The 18,503-nt window shown below is 40.9% G+C and overlaps 1 protein-coding gene and 1 long non-coding RNA gene across 12 annotated transcripts in view; one reads left to right on the top strand and one right to left on the bottom strand.

Annotated features, from left to right (window-relative positions):
- Positions 1–18,503, top strand: part of cfap61 (cilia and flagella associated protein 61) — a 111,818-nt gene that overhangs the window by 29,392 nt on the left and 63,923 nt on the right. For all 11 annotated transcript variants that reach the window (XM_087298703.1, XM_087298698.1, XM_087298705.1 and 8 more), the window contains 2 exons: positions 2,409–2,615; positions 7,055–7,183. In XM_087298703.1, the coding sequence (XP_087154829.1) occupies positions 2,409–2,615; positions 7,055–7,183 (336 nt within the window). The remainder of the gene's footprint in view (positions 1–2,408; positions 2,616–7,054; positions 7,184–18,503) is intronic.
- LOC147839493 (uncharacterized) lies at positions 6,033–7,775 on the bottom strand. The gene is made up of 2 exons (XR_015519197.1): positions 6,918–7,775; positions 6,033–6,798 (listed from the first exon to the last, which is right to left on the bottom strand). It is a non-coding gene; the product is annotated as an uncharacterized LOC147839493 (long non-coding RNA).

Genomic DNA, 18,503 nt, shown 5'->3' with positions numbered 1-18,503 from the left:
TTCAGATAAATGCACAGCCAGCCAGGTCTTGACATCACGTATTTGTATCACTACACTGTAAAAATACTGGTTAATTGCATGATTAGCATTATTATGCTGGATGTTGATCTCTGCTCTGTCGACATTTGATATTGAAAAAAAATTCAACTCAGTTTATCAAAGTGACTTTTATTGGCATTTTAGTAGTTTGAGACAAGATATTGTTTTAGAGATAATCCACTCACCGGCCACTTTATTAGATACACATTTCTAGTACCGGGTTTGACCCCCTTTTGCCTTCAGAACTGCCTTAATCCTTCTTGGCATAGATTCAACAAGGTACTGGAAATATTCCTCAGAGATTTTGCTCCATATTGACATGATAGCATCATGCACATCCATGATGCGAATCTCCGGTTTCACCACATCCCAAAGGTGCTTAATTAATTTGAGTTCTGATGACTGTGGAGGCCATTTGAGATCAGTGAACTCATTGTCATGTTCAAGAAACCAGTCTGAGATGATTCGCGCTTTATGACATGGTGTGTTATCCTGCTGGAAGTAGCCATCAGAAGATGAGTACACTGTGGTCATAAAGGAATAGACATGATCAGCAACAATACTCAGGTAGGCTGTGGCATTGACACAATGCTCAATTGGTACTAAAGTGTGCCACTTTGAAAAAATCCAAAACCAATTTTGGTGAGCCTGTGTGAATTGTAGCCTCAGTTTCCTGTTCTTAGCTGACAGGAGTGGCATCCGGTGTGGTCTGCTGCTGCTGTAAATCATCCGCCTCAAGGTTGGACATGTTGTGCGTTCAGAGATGCTCTTCTGTAGACCTCGGTTGTAATGAGTGGTTATTTGAGTTACTGTTGCCTTTCTATCAGCTGATACCAGTCTGGCCATTCTCCTCTGACCTCTGGCATCAACAAAGCATTTGCGCCCACAGAACTGCCGCTCACTGGATATTTCCTCATTTTCAGACCATTCTCTGTAAATTCTAGAGATGGTTGTGCGTGAAAATCCCAGTAGATCAGCAGCTTCTGAAATACTTAGACCAGCCCGTCTGGCACCAAGAACAATGCTACAATCAAAGTCACTTAAATCCCCTTTTTTCTCCATTCTGATGCTCGGTTTGATCTACAGCAGATCGTCTTGACCAAGTCTACATGCCTAAATGTATTGAGTTGCTCTCATGTGATTGGCTGATTATAAATATGCGTTAACGAGCAGTTGGACAGGTGTATATAGAGAACTAAGTTTGTAAAATAACAGAAATGTACTGGCAGCTTATTAGCAGGTTTTTGCAGCAGCAAAAAAAAAAAAAAAACATGAATCACAAAATAGGTACAACTGTAAATTTACAGATATTTTTACATTGTACGCTAAATGATGGCAGTCAAAAAAATTGTTTTGAAAGTTTGTTTTATTATTTGATCTTTTTAGGCTTTTGAATTTTTTTTTTATTTTGTTAGGAAAAAACCTCCATACTAGGGCTTCACACAGGAGAAGTTTGAGGCCAGAAACTTGATAAAATTGCCTGAAATGCAAAAAAAGCTTTAGGTGTGCACTGTAAAAATGCAAGGTACCACAGTCACAATCCATTTGTGTTGGGACAACGTCAAGGAATTAAGTCAAATTAAATTCAAGAGGATTGAACATAAAACACTTGTTTCCCCCAAAAAACGCAAGAATTGTGTTGTTTGCAACCCAGGCTCATTCTGAAAACATAGCCTTAAATACATTTCTGAAGAGAGCAAAATACTTCCCAGGAGGTATGTTTTTTTTTTCTTTTTTGCAGTTTTTGTTTTCGAGAATCTACTAGTGGCCACTTTGTATGCTTTTTTTCAGATCTCAAATTTCATTCACTAGTGCCATTCATGCCTGCTGTTCTCCATAAATCCACCAGAGGCTGCTGTCGACTGACTGATTGACTGACTGACTGACTGACTAAATGACTGAATGAATGACTGAATGACTGACTGACTTATCAACCAGCTACCGGACAAACTGTTTACAGCAGGAAAGCCGTCCATACGGAGGCAAGCAGTCAGCTGTTAGGGTGAAAAGGAATGGCGTCATACCACCCCGTAGCGTTCGTTTTAAAGACGAAATGCAGCCATACGTAGCTCTGGCTACATAATTCGCAATGTCCAGAAATGTATATAGGGCTACGTTTTCAGAATGAGCCTCTGTTGGTTGTTTAAGCTCATTTTAAATAAGTAATTTGAGCTAACAGCAAACAATGTTTGAGTGGTGGGAATTATATACTGTAAAAAATGTTTGATACCACACAATTCCTTCATGTTGACCCAACACAAATCAGTTAAGTAAACATAATTGTTTATGTTCAATTCACTTCAATTTGTTAAAACGATTAAGTTTTCCCCTCAAAAACCTTAAGAGTTGTGTTCTACATTCTTTCACAGGACATTGAGTTCATCCGAGCGAATTTTGACATTGAGCGGTTCATGTACTTCAGCCACAACCAGCGAGAGGAACACGGTCGACTGTGCCATTTTCTCCTCAGCCCTGTTTTCCAGCATTACACCAAGTATATCTTCAGAGAGGTGCTGCGTTTGGCACACAAGTCCTGTCTTTATTATCTCCTCCCTCCACCCCATGACTGTTATAAGGTGAGCTGGCAACAGAAATTACCACAAAAATTCAGTATTTTTGTGCTGTTTTCTTAAATCAATTTAATTGTCTGGACTGTAGGAGAAAAAAGTAGGATTTACACAGAATAAAGCACATTATCAGTACCTGAGGTGATAATAGCCATAGTAGTTTATCCTGTTGTTTTACCGCAACGTCGCAGAAATATAAACAGCTTCTAAAATAGACATTTTCAGCATTACACCATGTACACTTCAGAGAGGTTCTACTTTTGGCACTCAAGTCTTTATTACCTCCTCCATCCACCCCATCACTGCCATAAGGTGAGCACACAACAAAATTACAAAAAAAAAATATATATATATATATATATATATATATATATATATATATATATATATTAGGGATGTAACTGTATCAGAATTTCACGGTACGGTAATACCTCGGTGTGAATGGCACGGTACGGTATTTATTGAATCATTTACAGGAAAAACAAAACTAATGAAAATACCACAAAGAAGTGCCAAAAGTGTCAATGACATACAAATTAGCCATCTATCTGAAAGCTTTGAAACAGGAACTTCAATTTTAATAACAAAACATTATTAAACCATGTAAAAAAATAAAGTTTAAATTTTGTATTGTTGAAAACTCATCACATTCAACATTTAATAACTCACTCACTCACTCAATTAGATAGCGATGGGTTAATCTAAGGAATTAATTTAAGGAAAATTATCATATAACTATAATCTGGCAAAAGCTGGTATCTCTGGGCATTTACAATGTCCCCTGCAACAGAAAAAAACCCTCTCATTTGGGACTGAAGTTTCTGGGACAGAGAAATGCCCAGGTTGACAGCAGTGAGTAACGTTGTACATTGTCTTTCCCCCACTTGAGAGGACAAACCATGAGTGAGATAGAGCTCTCTTTGCGGTACAAGTCAATGTCCGCATCAATCTGAACAGTGTGCTGTGTTTCTGCAGTCCCCATGACTGATTATTAGTCGTATTCCCCAACTTGTAGGCACTTGCACACATAGGGCTCAACCTGTGCAGTCCACATGCTCTTTTTAGTCTTGGATAGAAAGTGCCCTTCCAAAATGATCAAAAGTGCCCCCGCGACGCGACACACCCTCCGTCCCGCCCTTCAGTAGGCGCGCGACAACACCGATATTCAGTACGCACGCGACAACAACAACACCATCAGAGAAACCGAAATGCTTCCACACATCCGATTTAAAACCCACTTTAGGTTCGATCATTTCCAGCTCTTTTTCTTCCCCGCTTCTAGCAGCACACTCCATTTCCGCATTACTGGATCTGTAGCGACAACAGACCGCAAAGGATGATGGCCACGGCTGGGCTGATGGGAATTGTAGTTTCCGCTACCTCCCGTTCGCTTCATTCGCCTGAGCAAATTTTCTCAGAAGACCTATAGTTTTATCGAGTCATGCAACTACGGTAATATTAAAAAAAATTGCTATTGCAGTATGCGGGTATTTACAATACCGTTACATCCCTAATATATATATATATATATATATATATATATATATATATATATATATATATATATATATATATATATATGTGTGTGTGTGTGTATTTTTGTACTGTTTTCTTAAATCAATTTAGGGTGAGGCACTGTAGGAAAAAAAAGGCACTGTTTTTTCAGACTCACATTGGCAACATTTACACTGATTTAAGCACATAATCAGTACCTGAGGTGATCAATGCCACAGTTGTTTAAGCTGTTGTTTTACCGTGACGTCGCAGAAATATAAACAGCTTCTAAAATAGAAATTTCCAGCATTACACTAATTATATCTTCAGACAGGTGCTGCGTTTGGCACACAATTCCGGTCTTTATTACTTCCTTCATCCACCAAAAGTGACCAAGATTCAAGCGAGAGAATATGGTCATTTTTCAAAATAAAAGACTTTTCAAAATAAAAGATTTATTTTTAAATAAATCTAAAAGTTAAGAGTTTTCATGTAACGCAGGGGAGAGACACCAACAACAGAAGTTTGGATCCACGTGCAGGTTTATTAGAATTGTCAGGCAAGCAGTGGTCAATACAGGCAAACAGGTGTTTGAGGGCAATCCAGAGTCGAAGTCAAAACAACAGGCAGATGGTCAGAGGCAGGCAGCAAACAGAATTAAATAAATAAACAACGCAAGGATCAAAACACGGCAAAGGCAGACAAAGGAAAACACGTTGTAATGTCACTGATACAGCTAACAAGACTCGGCAACGTGTGTGGAAAAGAGGGGTTTAAATTGTCCAAATAATCATTGTGTGAGTGGCTTCAGCTGTGAGAGTGCAATCAGCGTGGATCTGGAACCGGTTGTGTGTGTGTGGCATGACTGGGTGTTGTAGTCCATAACATGGCAGATATGTAGTTCAATGAGTGTAAATGTTTGTGTGTGAATGTTTACCAGCGACATGTGGTGGTTGTTTGCAGGTGAACATGACAGTTCAGACCCACATAATAAATAAAAAGGAAATAATTAACGATTTCCTGTTGAGCCCGGTACCAATTGATCCACGGACCGGTACCGGTCTGCGGCCTGGTGGTTGAGTCCAATATTGTGCTTTATGAATGTCCACACCTACCCCAACTCTAAACCCAGCCTCAAAGTAACCTTGCACAAACTTGCACAGTTCTGACTTTCACTTTTCACTAAACCGTTTATTAGTTGTTTTAGTAATTTTTAATTAGTAATTTTAAAGATGAGGTAAGCTATCTCCTGCTGCTTTCAGTAGTATGGTAATAAATGTCACATATCATGGTATTCAAACTCACATTGGTAGAATTTAACACTAAATAAAGCCCATAATCAGTACCTGAGGTGATCATTGTCATTGTAGTTTATACTGTTAACGTAGAAAATTGAAACTAAAATAAAAAAATGTATGCATCACTGTCACAGATGGTCAGGACCGAAACACATTTGAAATGAAAAAGATACCTTTTATTGCGTTTTGTGGTGTCACGATGTTTGGAGTTACACTGAAAACCCTGATAATTTGACTGAACAAAATTAATTGAGTAAACTCGTTGCCTCAATTTATTTGAGTAATGAAGTCTCCCAAAAGTTGCATATTTAGGTTTATTTAACTTGCCGGTTTGGTAAATTGTTCAGTTCACTGTGTGCTTCTGTGTGTGTGTAATTATATGCTATGAAAAAATATGTTTAAAAGAAAATAAGTGCCATTTATTCCAATAATTAATAATTACACATAAAGCCTTGCTTTCTAATTTAAAAAATAACTTGCCCTAAAAGGTTGCACATATTAGAATTTTACAGTCAAGACTACATTAAAAATGACCAATTTTTTTTTTCAAAGGATTGTGATTTTCAGCTTACAATACTTGAAATATTAAGTTTATGCATTTTCATTGTGTAACGGGGAGACTGACACGAAGGGATCCATTTTGCAGTATTTATTAGACGCAGTCAAACACAAACATCCAATACGCACTAAAGTGCGAACACATCAACAGTAATCAATAATGGTCGTGGGGCTGGCGGCTGACAGACACAGAGTGATTTACCAGGCATAGCTCAGTGGCAGGTGGCGTGGTTCAGAATCCTAAAGACAGGCTTGGGTCGAGGGCAGGCAGCGTGGTTCAGAGTCCGTGTAACAAGCAAGGGTCGTGGGCAGGCAGAAGACAACTCAGAGTCAGAAACAGTCCGGGGTTATACACAGAAGATCAGGCAGGAAAGAACGCTCAGTAATGCTGGCCGGGGCTAAACAAGACTTCACAATGAACTGGTGTTTGAGTGTGGCTTATATAGGGAGCGTGGGTCGTTAACGGGATTCAGTTCAGGTGTGCACAATCAGTATAGATGGATGATGTAATGCTTAAAAGTCCGGGGATGGTGACCTCTGCTGGCCAGCGAGGGGAATGACTGGGACCGAGTCGGTGACACATTGTATATAAGTTAAAATAACTCATATTTTTAGGTTACAAAACCAAAGTGCTAAATTTTAAGTATTGTTCAATGAACTTTACTTGATTGTTTAAGTAAAGACAACATATTAGGGTTTACAGTGTACGACAAAGTGTTAAGAAGTAAAACAACTGAATGACTTTTATTTTCTAAAGACTAAAAAGATAGTGGACCTAAAAATTTACATTTGCTGTTCACTTACCCTCAGGCCATAGTAGATGTACAGCTTAATTGTTTCTTCTGTTAAAGGAGAATTTAAAGAACAATTAGGTTTTTAGCTTATACAATGGTCATTCATAAATCCAAGTAAACAACAACTTCTAGGGTCAAAAAACATAGAGACAATGCAAAATAAATACCTGATACTCCTGACGATACATCGAGGTCTTGTAATATCAAGAAATCAGACACCGCTGCTGGAGAGTTTTATAAAAGCTCTTCTCATGTGGCATTATTTGCTCATCAACACGTCTTCATTTGTCCTGTTTGTTCTCAGAACGTCAGCGCTCACTCTCTGACAGCCGTGCTGAACTTCATGGTGCCTGTGAGTCCGAGACGACAGATAATATACCCGCTGGAGGAGCTGGGCATCAATGCACCATCCCAGCATATCACCAAACTACAGGTCAGACCAAAACTACTGTACCTTCTGAAATAATCCAAATCGTAGAATGAAAACAGTGTGAGCATCTATAGTTGAAGTTATAGCATGAGCAGTTTTGGAGGGTCCTGAAGCATGCTAATAAGCGCTAGGAGTTTGTTTTACCCTTTATAATATGTTTATTATCTGTATGCTACTTTTGCGTTTGTGAAAATCATCATGATAAAAAGAACAGCATTGCCGTTAACTAGCAAACACATCATTTATGAGAGAAAGTTTGAATTGGACTGTTTTACTTGGTTATTATTGAATTTCCCTATTTTATTCATTAAAATCAAGAAATGTAAAGACCCCGCAAAGAAATAATAAAATACATTTAATGATTTACTGATAAGAAATTAATTGATATTGATGAAAAATATTGAAAGAGTTCACACTTAGCTGATGATTGATTTTAAAGCTTGTTTGGCATGCTGTCCAGAGCCCTGAGCTCAGAAGACTCTCGAGACCAGGGGTCCCTCCCATTTGAAGGGTTAGAGGGGAGTTTGAGCTAAGGTACATCTCGAGAACTCCCATGCTGCAAGTTACAAATATGAAATTCTGCTGGCTAATCTTTGTCTTTGGAGCCAATTTAGTTGGTTCAATTCACCTATGTGTTTGAACTGTGGGAGGAAACTGGGGAACCTGGGGCAAACCCACGCGAGCACAGGGAGAACATGTAAACTCTACACAGAAATGTCGGCTGGCTTGGTAAGGACTTGAACCAGTGATGTTCTTGCTGTAAGGCAACAGTGCTAACCACTGGACTGCCATGCTGCCCCTAGAAAGGGAGGAGGAGTAGGGATGGAAGGGGGCTTCTTCAAAATGAAGAGACAGGTAAGAATTTAGAAATTGAGAAGTTAGAAATTGACTGATTGGTGGATTGTGTATTCAGTAGTGTAAAGTAACTAATTTGTTAAAACGTCAGGCACACGTCAATGTCCAACGTCTAACCTAAAATCAACCTAATATCAACATTAATGATGTTACAGCTTGACGTTGTGTGGACGTCACCACTTTGACGTCTATCAGATGTTGGATTTTGGTTGCCATACCAGATGAATAAATGTCAGTATTTGACGTCTCTATGATTTTGGTTTAAAATATTGGCTCGACGTTGGATTTTGGTTACTTTCTAACACAACCTAAAATCAACACACACACAGGATCAAATTACTTGTAAATGCATCAACTTTTAACAGCGAAATACTCACTACTACTCTTGAGTACTTTTGAAAGCTCTACGTTTTACTCATACTTTGAGTAATATTTACAACAGATACTTTTACTCTACTCACACTACATTTTAGGCAAGTAATAGTACTTTTACTTGAGTACGATTTTTTAGTACTCTTTCCACCAATGCGTGTATTAGCTAGTGCAGGTCTAGCCGTGTTCAATCATGCTAGCACATGCTCCTCTTGAAATTATTTTATAAATAAACCACACACACATATATATATATATATATATATATATATATATATATATATATATATATATATATATATATATATATATATATAAATACTAACATTATTAGCCCTGATGACATTTAAATTCTTTTTTAAGTATTTCTTAAGTCCTCTTTAACTGAAATAATTTAAACATTGTTAATGTCACCGACTCGGTCCCAGTCATTCCCCTCGCTGACCAGCAGAGGTCACCATCTCCGGACTTCTAACCATTACGTCATCCATTCCACCTGATCCCAGCACACCTGTTCTCCATTCCACTAATGACCCACGTACCACATATAAGCAGCTCACACACACACTTCAGTGCGAAGTCTTGTTTAGCCCCGGCCAGCATTTCTGAGTGTCTATCCTGCCTGATCTCCCGTTTACCACTTCAGCCCGTTTCACGACTCTGCTCTGTCTTCTGCCTGCCCTCGACCAAAGCCTGTTTCCTCGGACTCTGATTCTCGCTGCCTGCCCCTGACCAAAGCCTGTTACACGGACTCTGAATCACGCTGCCTGCCTCTGACCCAAGCCTGGTAATCACACTGTGTCTGTTATCTGCTACGTCTCCCTTGATGTGTATGTTGTATGTCCGCACAGCCGTGCGAGTTGTTGATGTTTAAGTGTGACTTAATAAATACTGCAAAATGGATCCCTCCGTGTCAGTCTCCCTGTTACAGAAGACTTCGCCCAACACGGATCCCGCAGCCATCCCGGTTTTGTCTCACGAAGTCACAACACAAGCTCGGGTATTGTCTACTCACCAACAACAACTAACACATCTAACTCAGTTAACAGACGAACTGGTGAAATCCCTACAAAACCTGCAAGCTGCTGCCACTGCGCAACCCACCGCCAACTACTCTCCGAGTCCACTTGTTGTTACACAACCCCCGATGACTTCCGGAGCTCGATTGGCATTCCCTGACAAGTTCTCAGGTAACCCAGCAAAATGTAAAGGCTTCCTACTGCAATGTAAACTGTTTATCGCCCAACAGCCCCATCTGTTTAAGGACGATAATGGGAAAATTGCTTTTGTGTGCTCACTGCTCACTGGGAAAGCGCTAGACTGGGCTACTGCAGTTTGGCCAGACAGTACCCTGATATTTCCCTCGTTTAATGACTTTCTCAAATGTTTCTGCACTGTGTTTGATCATCCGGAGGGTGGTCGTAACGCTGGCAAGGAGCTACTGTGCATCCAACAGGGAGATCGCTCCGTAGCTGAGTTCGCACTGCAACTCCGCACCCTGGCAGCGCAAACTGGCTGGGCTGATGATCCGCTTACCACGCTCTACAGAAAGGCTTTAAGACCAGAATTGCAAAAAGAGATGGCATTTCGTGACGAGGGAAAAACACTGGATCAACTAATCGAACTTTCCATAAGGTTAGACACTCTTCTCCGCACTCGCAGTCCATTATGCTCAATTGCTTCCAGTCCTGTATCCCCTGAGATCTCCGCTGAACCCATGCAATTGGGTAGGACCCGCCTGAATCCAGAGGAACGAGAGCGACGGAGAAGAAATCACCTGTGCATTTATTGTGGACTTCCAGGTCATATGAAGGTTTTATGTCCCAACAAGGCTCTGCCTAAAACCCTCTCGGTGAGTGCAACCACTATGTTCACTACCACTAATAATGTTATAAATTTGCCGGTCATTCTGAGAAATAATGGAGATGAAAATGAGACCATGGCCATGATCGATTCAGGAGCCGCTGGCAACTTTATTGATTACACGTTTGCCACCACTCACTCCATTCCTTTAACCTCCTGTGATTCCTCCATAGCCATCACTGCTGTAGACGGGCGCCCTTTGGGAGAGGGACGCATAAAATTCCAGACTCAACCAATCTCTCTTCAAACAGGCTCTCTCCATGAAGAGGAGATTTCCCTTCTTGCCATCGACTCCCCTAAGCACTCTGTAATTCTTGGGTTACCATGGCTACAACTACATGACCCTCAAGTTTCCTGGAGAACTGGTGAGATCACAAAATGGAGCAATCAATGCTTTACCCAATGTCTGCATTCTGTTTCCCCTGTTCAGATCAACACAATTACCAATACCGAAGACCCTGAACTCTGTCGTGTTCCTGATGTTTATCATGATTTAACTGAGGCATTTAATAAGCAGAAGGCTACCAAGCTCCCTCCACATCGTGAAAATGATTGTGCCATTGAACTGCTACCAGGCACCACGCCCCCTCGTGGCCGCATTTTCCCCCTCTCTCAACCTGAGACTGAAGCGATGAAGAATTACATCTCTGAGGAGCTAGAAAAGGGCTTTATACGACCATCTACCTCACCCGCTTCAGCAGGCTTTTTCTTCGTCAAGAAGAAGGATGGCAGCTTACGCCCATGCATTGATTACCGAGGCTTAAATGAGATCACAGTCAAATACCGCTACCCCTTGCCATTGGTTCCAGCCGCCCTTGAGCAACTCCGATCCGCCCAGTATTTCACTAAGTTGGACCTCCGTAGTGCATATAACCTCATCCGCATACGACAGGGAGACGAGTGGAAAACCGGGTTCTCTACAATCGACGGCCACTATAAATACCTCGTTATGCCCTTCGGCCTAGCAAACAGTCCTTCCGTGTTCCAGGCTTTTGTAAATGAGGTATTTAGAGACATGCTCAACAAATGGGTCATAGTGTATATTGACGACATCCTGGTTTACTCCAATTCACTATCTGAGCATACTCAGCACGTCAGGGCAGTGCTCGAACGCCTCATTCAGAACCAGCTATATGCAAAGATCTCCAAGTGTGAATTCCATCAGACCTGCATTTCGTTCTTGGGTTACATCATCAGTCCCGAGGGCGTGGCCATGGACCAGCAAAAGGTCGACTCCGTAACACAATGGCCACAACCCGAAACCATAAGACAACTGCAACAATTCCTGGGCTTTGCTAACTTCTACAGGCGCTTCATAAGAAACTTCAGTTCAGTCGCTGCTCCACTTACCGCCATGGTAAAAGCTAACAACGCTCGCCTAAAATGGAACCCAGACGCTGTTCGAGCGTTTACTCAGCTCAAAACCCGCTTCTCCAGTGCACCCATTCTGCGTCATCCTGATCCCAAGCAACCCTTTATAGTTGAAATTGACGCATCCAACACTGGAATTGGAGCCATCCTGTCTCAAAGATCCCTAGTCACGAAGAAGCTCCATCCCTGTGCCTTCTATTCTCGCAAGCTCAACTCCGCTGAACGGAACTACGATGTGGGAAACCGAGAACTCCTCGCCATGAAAGCCGCGCTAGAAGAATGGAGACACTGGCTTGAAGGCGCCAAACATCCTTTCACTGTCATCACCGATCACAAAAACCTGGAATAAATCCGCTCCTGTAAACGTCTGAACCCTAGACAGGCTCGATGGGCTCTGTTTTTTACTAGATTCGACTTCCAAGTCACCTATATCCCTGGCTCAAAAAACATCAAAGCAGATGCTCTTTCCCGCCTTTCAGACGATGAAACCTCCGAATACAGTGATGAACCCATAATCAAAGATCCTCTCATTGTCGCTCCTATCCAGTGGGACATCGAACATGAAATCCTTCAAGCCGCCGAAACCAGTCCCACGCCACAATCCTGTCCTGAAGACAAGATCTTTGTTTCCCCGTCACTTCGAGAAAAGCTCATCTCCGAGGTACATGACCACCCCAGTTCCGGTCATCCAGGCAGCACAGCCACCGTACAATTGATTCAATCCCGCTATTGGTGGTCATCCATAAACAAAGATGTCATCAACTTTATCAACAAATGCTCACCCTGCCAAATGTCTAAACACTCCCGTCACCGTCCAGCCGGATTACTCCAACCCCTGGAGGTGCCACACCGTCCCTGGTCACACTTCGCCATCGATTTCGTCACCGATCTACCCATATCTCAAGGCAAAACCACCATCCTCACAGTAATAGATCGATTTTCTAAATCCTGCCGTCTCATTCCCATACCCAAACTGCCTATAGCCATGGAAACAGCCGAGTTACTCTGTGAGTATGTGTTCCGGTACTATGGTCTCCCCGAAGACATTGTGTCGGATAGAGGTCCCCAGTTTACATCACGACTCTGGTCAGCATTCTTCAAAAATCTCCAGATCAATATTAGCCTAACATCCGGCTATCATCCCCAATCCAACGGGCAGACAGAGCGCTTGAACCAAGAAATCGGCAGATTCCTCCGCACATACTGTCACTCCAACCAGAATGAATGGGCTAAATTTCTGATGTGGGCCGAATATGCTCAAAATTCCCTAAGAAAGGCATCTACTGGACTAACTCCATTTCAATGCGTACTGGGCTTCCAACCTCCTCTCTTCCCCTGGTCCGGCGAGACCTCTGAACTCCCCGCTGTGGATACCTGGTTCAAAAACTGCGAAGAGGTCTGGAACGCAGCTCACACTCACCTCTCTCACGCCGTACGGCGTTTCAAGGAACAAGCCGATCGACACCGACGTTCTGGTCCCATGTATTCCCCAGGACAATGGGTTTGGCTTTCCACCCGTGACTTACGCCTCAAACTGCCCTGCAAGAAGCTCAGCCCCAGGTACGTGGGTCCGTTCCAAATTGAAAGACAAATATTTCCTGTTTCGTTCAGACTGACACTCCCTAATCATTTCCGTATTTCTCCCACTTTCCATGTCTCTCTGCTCAAGCCTGCTGCTGGTCCAGCCGAGGCGGATAGGGAGGTGGCAGCCGGTGAACAGGGTCCCCCGCCTCTCATGATCGATGGTGAGGAGGCCTACCAGATCCACGAGATCCTGAGATCCAGACGCCGGGGTGGACAACTCCAATATCTCGTTGATTGGGAGGGGTACGGTCCGGAGGAGAGATCTTGGATTAACCGTAAGGACATCCTAGACACTACACTACTGGAAGAGTTCCACTCACAACATCCGGAGATGCCGGCCCCTCGCCCCCGTGGAAGACCCCGGCGTCGAGAATTGCCTCACTTCAGGAGCCGTTCGTTGGGGGGGGGCTCTGTCACCGACTCGGTCCCAGTCATTCCCCTCGCTGACCAGCAGAGGTCACCATCTCCGGACTTCTAACCATTACGTCATCCATTCCACCTGATCCCAGCACACCTGTTCTCCATTCCACTAATGACCCACGTACCACATATAAGCAGCTCACACACACACTTCAGTGCGAAGTCTTGTTTAGCCCCGGCCAGCATTTCTGAGTGTCTATCCTGCCTGATCTCCCGTTTACCACTTCAGCCCGTTTCACGACTCTGCTCTGTCTTCTGCCTGCCCTCGACCAAAGCCTGTTTCCTCGGACTCTGATTCTCGCTGCCTGCCCCTGACCAAAGCCTGTTACACGGACCTCCTGAGATATCCCATACATAAAGGTGGTTCAGAAAATAAATAAACAAATTAGATTAGATTTAGATTAGATTAGATTCATCTTTATTGTCATTACACATGTACAAGTACAAGGCAACGAAATGCAGTTTAGGTCTAACCAGCAGTGCAATATTAGCAAGTGCAGGATACAGGTATAAGTTTTAAAGTGCAGTTATAGAAAAACTATGGTGATATTCACAGATGGATGTACTATCAACATTATATACAGGGTGTATTAGCTATGAACAGAGATTTACAATGGATGAATATATGTACAGGTGCTATTAATAACCAGAAGTGTGCAGATAGATAAACATAATTACAAATGTATGTACAGTGGGTGTGTACATAATTACAAATGTACATGTGCAGAGGATATGTACAGTTCAAATAAGTGAATCAGGGCAATGTAGTGGAATGAATATGTGCAAATTTTAAATGTGCAAATGTTAAACAGTGCCGTGATTGTGAGGGGTTTAAGTTAGAGGAGAGTTATTAGAGGATATATTGGTGGGGCAAAATAGTCTGTGAGGGGCAGAGTTCAAGAGGGAGACAGCTCTAGGGAAAAAGCTGTAACTCAGTCTGCTGTTTTTTTGTCCAGGGGGAGTCTGAAGCGCCTGCCGGAAGGCAGGAGAGAACAGTCTGTGAGCAGGGTGAGAGGTATTCTTAAGAATACCGCGTGCTCGGCGCAGACAGTGTTTCCATGTCCATGGAAATAATAATAATATACAATATACACTCCCTAACAAAAGTTGTGTCGCCTATCCACGTTAAGGAACAACAAATAATAACTTGACTTGTGGCTTATATGAAAGACAAAGGCCTCTAGATTATGCTTATTTTCCTAAAATAAAATATGATCATGCCTTGATTTTTAATGACTTCATTAGTACTGTAAGGTCTGACTTTGCTTAGACAGAAGTCTTGTCACCAAACAGAAATAATGTCGAGTATAGAATATAGTCATGCTGCAGTGGAAACAGGATGAATATTGTGTCTGACTCCATCATGAGCTTGGAGGACTGCATCCATACATCTCTGAAATGACTCAAATCACATATTAATAAAGTCATCTGGAATGCCAAAGAAAGTGTTCTTGCAGGACTCCCAGAGTTCATCAACATTCTTTGGATTCATCTTCAATGCCTCCTCCTTCATCTTACCCCAGACATGCTCAATAATGTTCATGTCTGATGACTGGGCTGGCCAATCCTAGAGCACCTTCACCTTCTTTGCTTTCAGGAACTTTGATGTGGAGGCTGAAGAATGAGGAGCGCTATCCTGCTGGAGAATTTGCCCTCTCTTGTGGTTTGTAATGTAATGGGCAGCACAAATGTCTTGATACCTCAGGCTGTTGATGTTGCCATCCACACTGCAGATCTCTCGCACGCCCCAATATTGAATGAAACCCCAAACCATGATTTTCCCCCCACCAAACCTGACTGATTTCTCTAAGAAACTTGGGTCCATGCTGGTTCCACTAAAAATCGACCCTCTGCCACTTTTCCAAATGATCAACTAGAAGTTATTATTTGTTGCTCTTACAACTGAGATTAATGACAAGACTTTTGTCAGGTATACCCAGCAAACACACATCATCATAAGACATTAATACTCGGTCATGACGTCTGGTGACCAAAATTCAGTGTATGGCTAAGGACAACATTTTTTTAACGTCCAATAACGACGTCAAAGTACATTGATATTTGGTTGATCTTAGGTTGTGTTGTTTTGTGACCAAAATCCAAGGTCTGATAGATGTCATAGTGGTAACGTCCACACAATTTCAATGTGTAACATGATTACACGTTGATATTTGGTTGATTTTAGATTGATTTCAGGTTGGACATTGATGTCGGCCTGACGTTAGGGGTTCTGACGGCAACCCGATTTTCATTTCTAAACAAAATCCAGTGTCTCCATGACATTGGGGTACATCATTAATATGTCGTCATGTTGCCGTCCTGTGCCTGCAGGGAAGAATTGAAGAATTATTAGCCCTCCTTTTAAATTTGAATTCCTTTAAATATGTTTCCCTAATTTGTGTTTAATGGAGAGAAGTTTATTTCTAAACATAATAGTTTTAATAACTCATTTCTTTTATATTTGCCATGATGAAAATCATAATTTGACACTTTTCAAAATACTAGTATTCAGCTTAAAGTGACATTTAAAGGCTTAACTGGATTAATTAGGCAAGTTATTGTATAACGATGGTTTGTTCTGTAGATAACTAAAAAAATATATAGCTTTAAGGGGCTAAAAATTTTGACCGTAAAATGGCTTTTATTCTAGCCAAAATAAAACAAATGATAAGAAAAAATATTATCAGAAGAAAAAATATCATCAGACATACTGTGAAAAATACCTTGCTCTGGCAATTATTATTTGGTAAATATTTAAAATCAAAGGGGGGCTAATAATTCTGAATACAGCTGTATATACACACACAAGCCCGTAGTCAGTCTGGTGAAAGGTTGACCTCTTTGCAGTTCACTCATTCATTCATTTTCTTGTCAGCTTAGTCCCTTTATTAATCCGGGGTCGCCACAGCAGAATGAACCGCCAACTTATCCAGCAAGTTTTCACGCAGCGGATGCCCTCCCAGCCGCAACCCATCTCTGTGGAAACATCCACACACACATTCACACACACACTCATACACTATGGACAATTTAGCCTACCCAATTCACCTGTACCGCATGTCTTTGGACTGTGGGGGAAACCGGAGAACCCGGAGGAAACCCATGCGAAGGCAGGGAGAACATGCAAACTCCACACAGAAACGCCAACTGACCCAGCGACCTTCTTGCTGTGAGGCGACAGCACTACCTACTGTGCCACTGCCTTGCCCCTCTTTGCAGTTATTCACTTCATTTTGTATTAAATTATGAGGTTTAAATAGTGCATTTAGTGACATTTAAACACTATTTCTAGCTGGATTAGCTAGTCCGATGGTCATCATAACCTAATTTTTTAATGTAAGCCTACTAAAAATATTTCTTAAAATTTAGAATGAAGAAATATGTAGAATTTTTTTTTTTAAATATAAATTTATTACATATATTAGAGGAAAATTTAATCTGCTAAAGTTTTAAATTAAAAACTGTAGCCTATTGTGTCATTTATGATGCAAATAACAAACTGAGGAGCACTTTCAACTTTCTTCAGTCAGAATTTGGCCATTTGAAAATTGAACAAACAACAACAACAACAACAACAACAAAAATAAATAGATTATTAAAGTTCGTCGAGACAAACTTTAGGCTGGCTTGAAAAAGTCTGTTGGAAATAGTTTGTTTAGTTTAAACAGTTTTAAAAAAATATGAATGGTAAACAGACAGACAGACAGACAGACAGACAGACAGACAGACAGACAGACAGACAGACAGACAGACAGACAGACAGACAGACAGAAAGATAGATAGATAGATAGATAGATAGATAGATAGATAGATAGATAGATAGATAGATAGATAGATAGATAGATAGATAGATAGATAGATAGATAGATAGATAGATAGATAGATAGATAGATAGATAGATAGATAGATAGATAGATAGATAGATAGATAGATAGATAGATAGATAGATAGATAGATAGATAGATAGATAGATAGATAGATAGATAGATAGATAGATAGATAGATAGATAGATAGATAGATAGATAGATAGATAGATAGATAGATAGATAGATAGATAGATAGATAGATAGATAGATAGATAGATAGATAGATAGATAGATAGATAGATAGATAGATAGATAGATAGATAGATAGATAGATAGATAGATAGATAGATAGATAGATAGATAGATAGATAGATAGATAGATAGATAGATAGATAGATAGATAGATAGATAGATAGATAGATAGATAGATAGATAGATAGATAGATAGATAGATAGATAGATAGATAGATAGATAGATAGATAGATAGATAGATAGATAGATAGATAGATAGATAGATAGATAGATAGATAGATAGATAGATAGATAGATAGATAGATAGATAGATAGATAGATAGATAGATAGATAGATAGATAGATAGATAGATAGATAGATAGATAGATAGATAGATAGATAGATAGATAGATAGATAGATAGATAGATAAAGCTCACCCATAAGTATGAAAGTCTGATGGAAAGCTATGAGGTCGCAAAGTTTGATCTAATGTTAAGTCAATGACAGTCTTTTGCAATGGAAGTCTACGGGACAGTTGTTGCTAGGGTGCAGTATCTGGCAATTAGGGTGTGGCTAGAAAGTTAAAAGCTCATCAGTTATTGGCAGTTTGGTAGTCTTGGTAGTTATTGGCAGTTTGGTAGAGTTAAATGAGTTCAGTCATTAGTCTGTATGACAGTCTGATGCAGAGTTATGAGCTCACAAAGTTTGGTCCCATGTAAAGTCAATGACAGTCTTTTAAATGGAAGTCTATGGGACAGTTTCTAGGGTCCAAAAGTGGTTGCTAGGGCGTGGCTAGAAGGTTTAAAGGTGATTAGTC

The sequence above is a fragment of the Danio rerio genome, chromosome 20 (genome assembly GCF_052040795.2).
Source record: "Danio rerio strain M-AB ecotype USA chromosome 20, GRCz13ab, whole genome shotgun sequence".
In the NCBI taxonomy this organism is placed as follows: domain Eukaryota; kingdom Metazoa; phylum Chordata; class Actinopteri; order Cypriniformes; family Danionidae; genus Danio; species Danio rerio.
The sequence above is the reverse complement of the archived record's forward strand: the minus strand, read 5'-3'. Positions and strand labels throughout refer to the sequence as shown.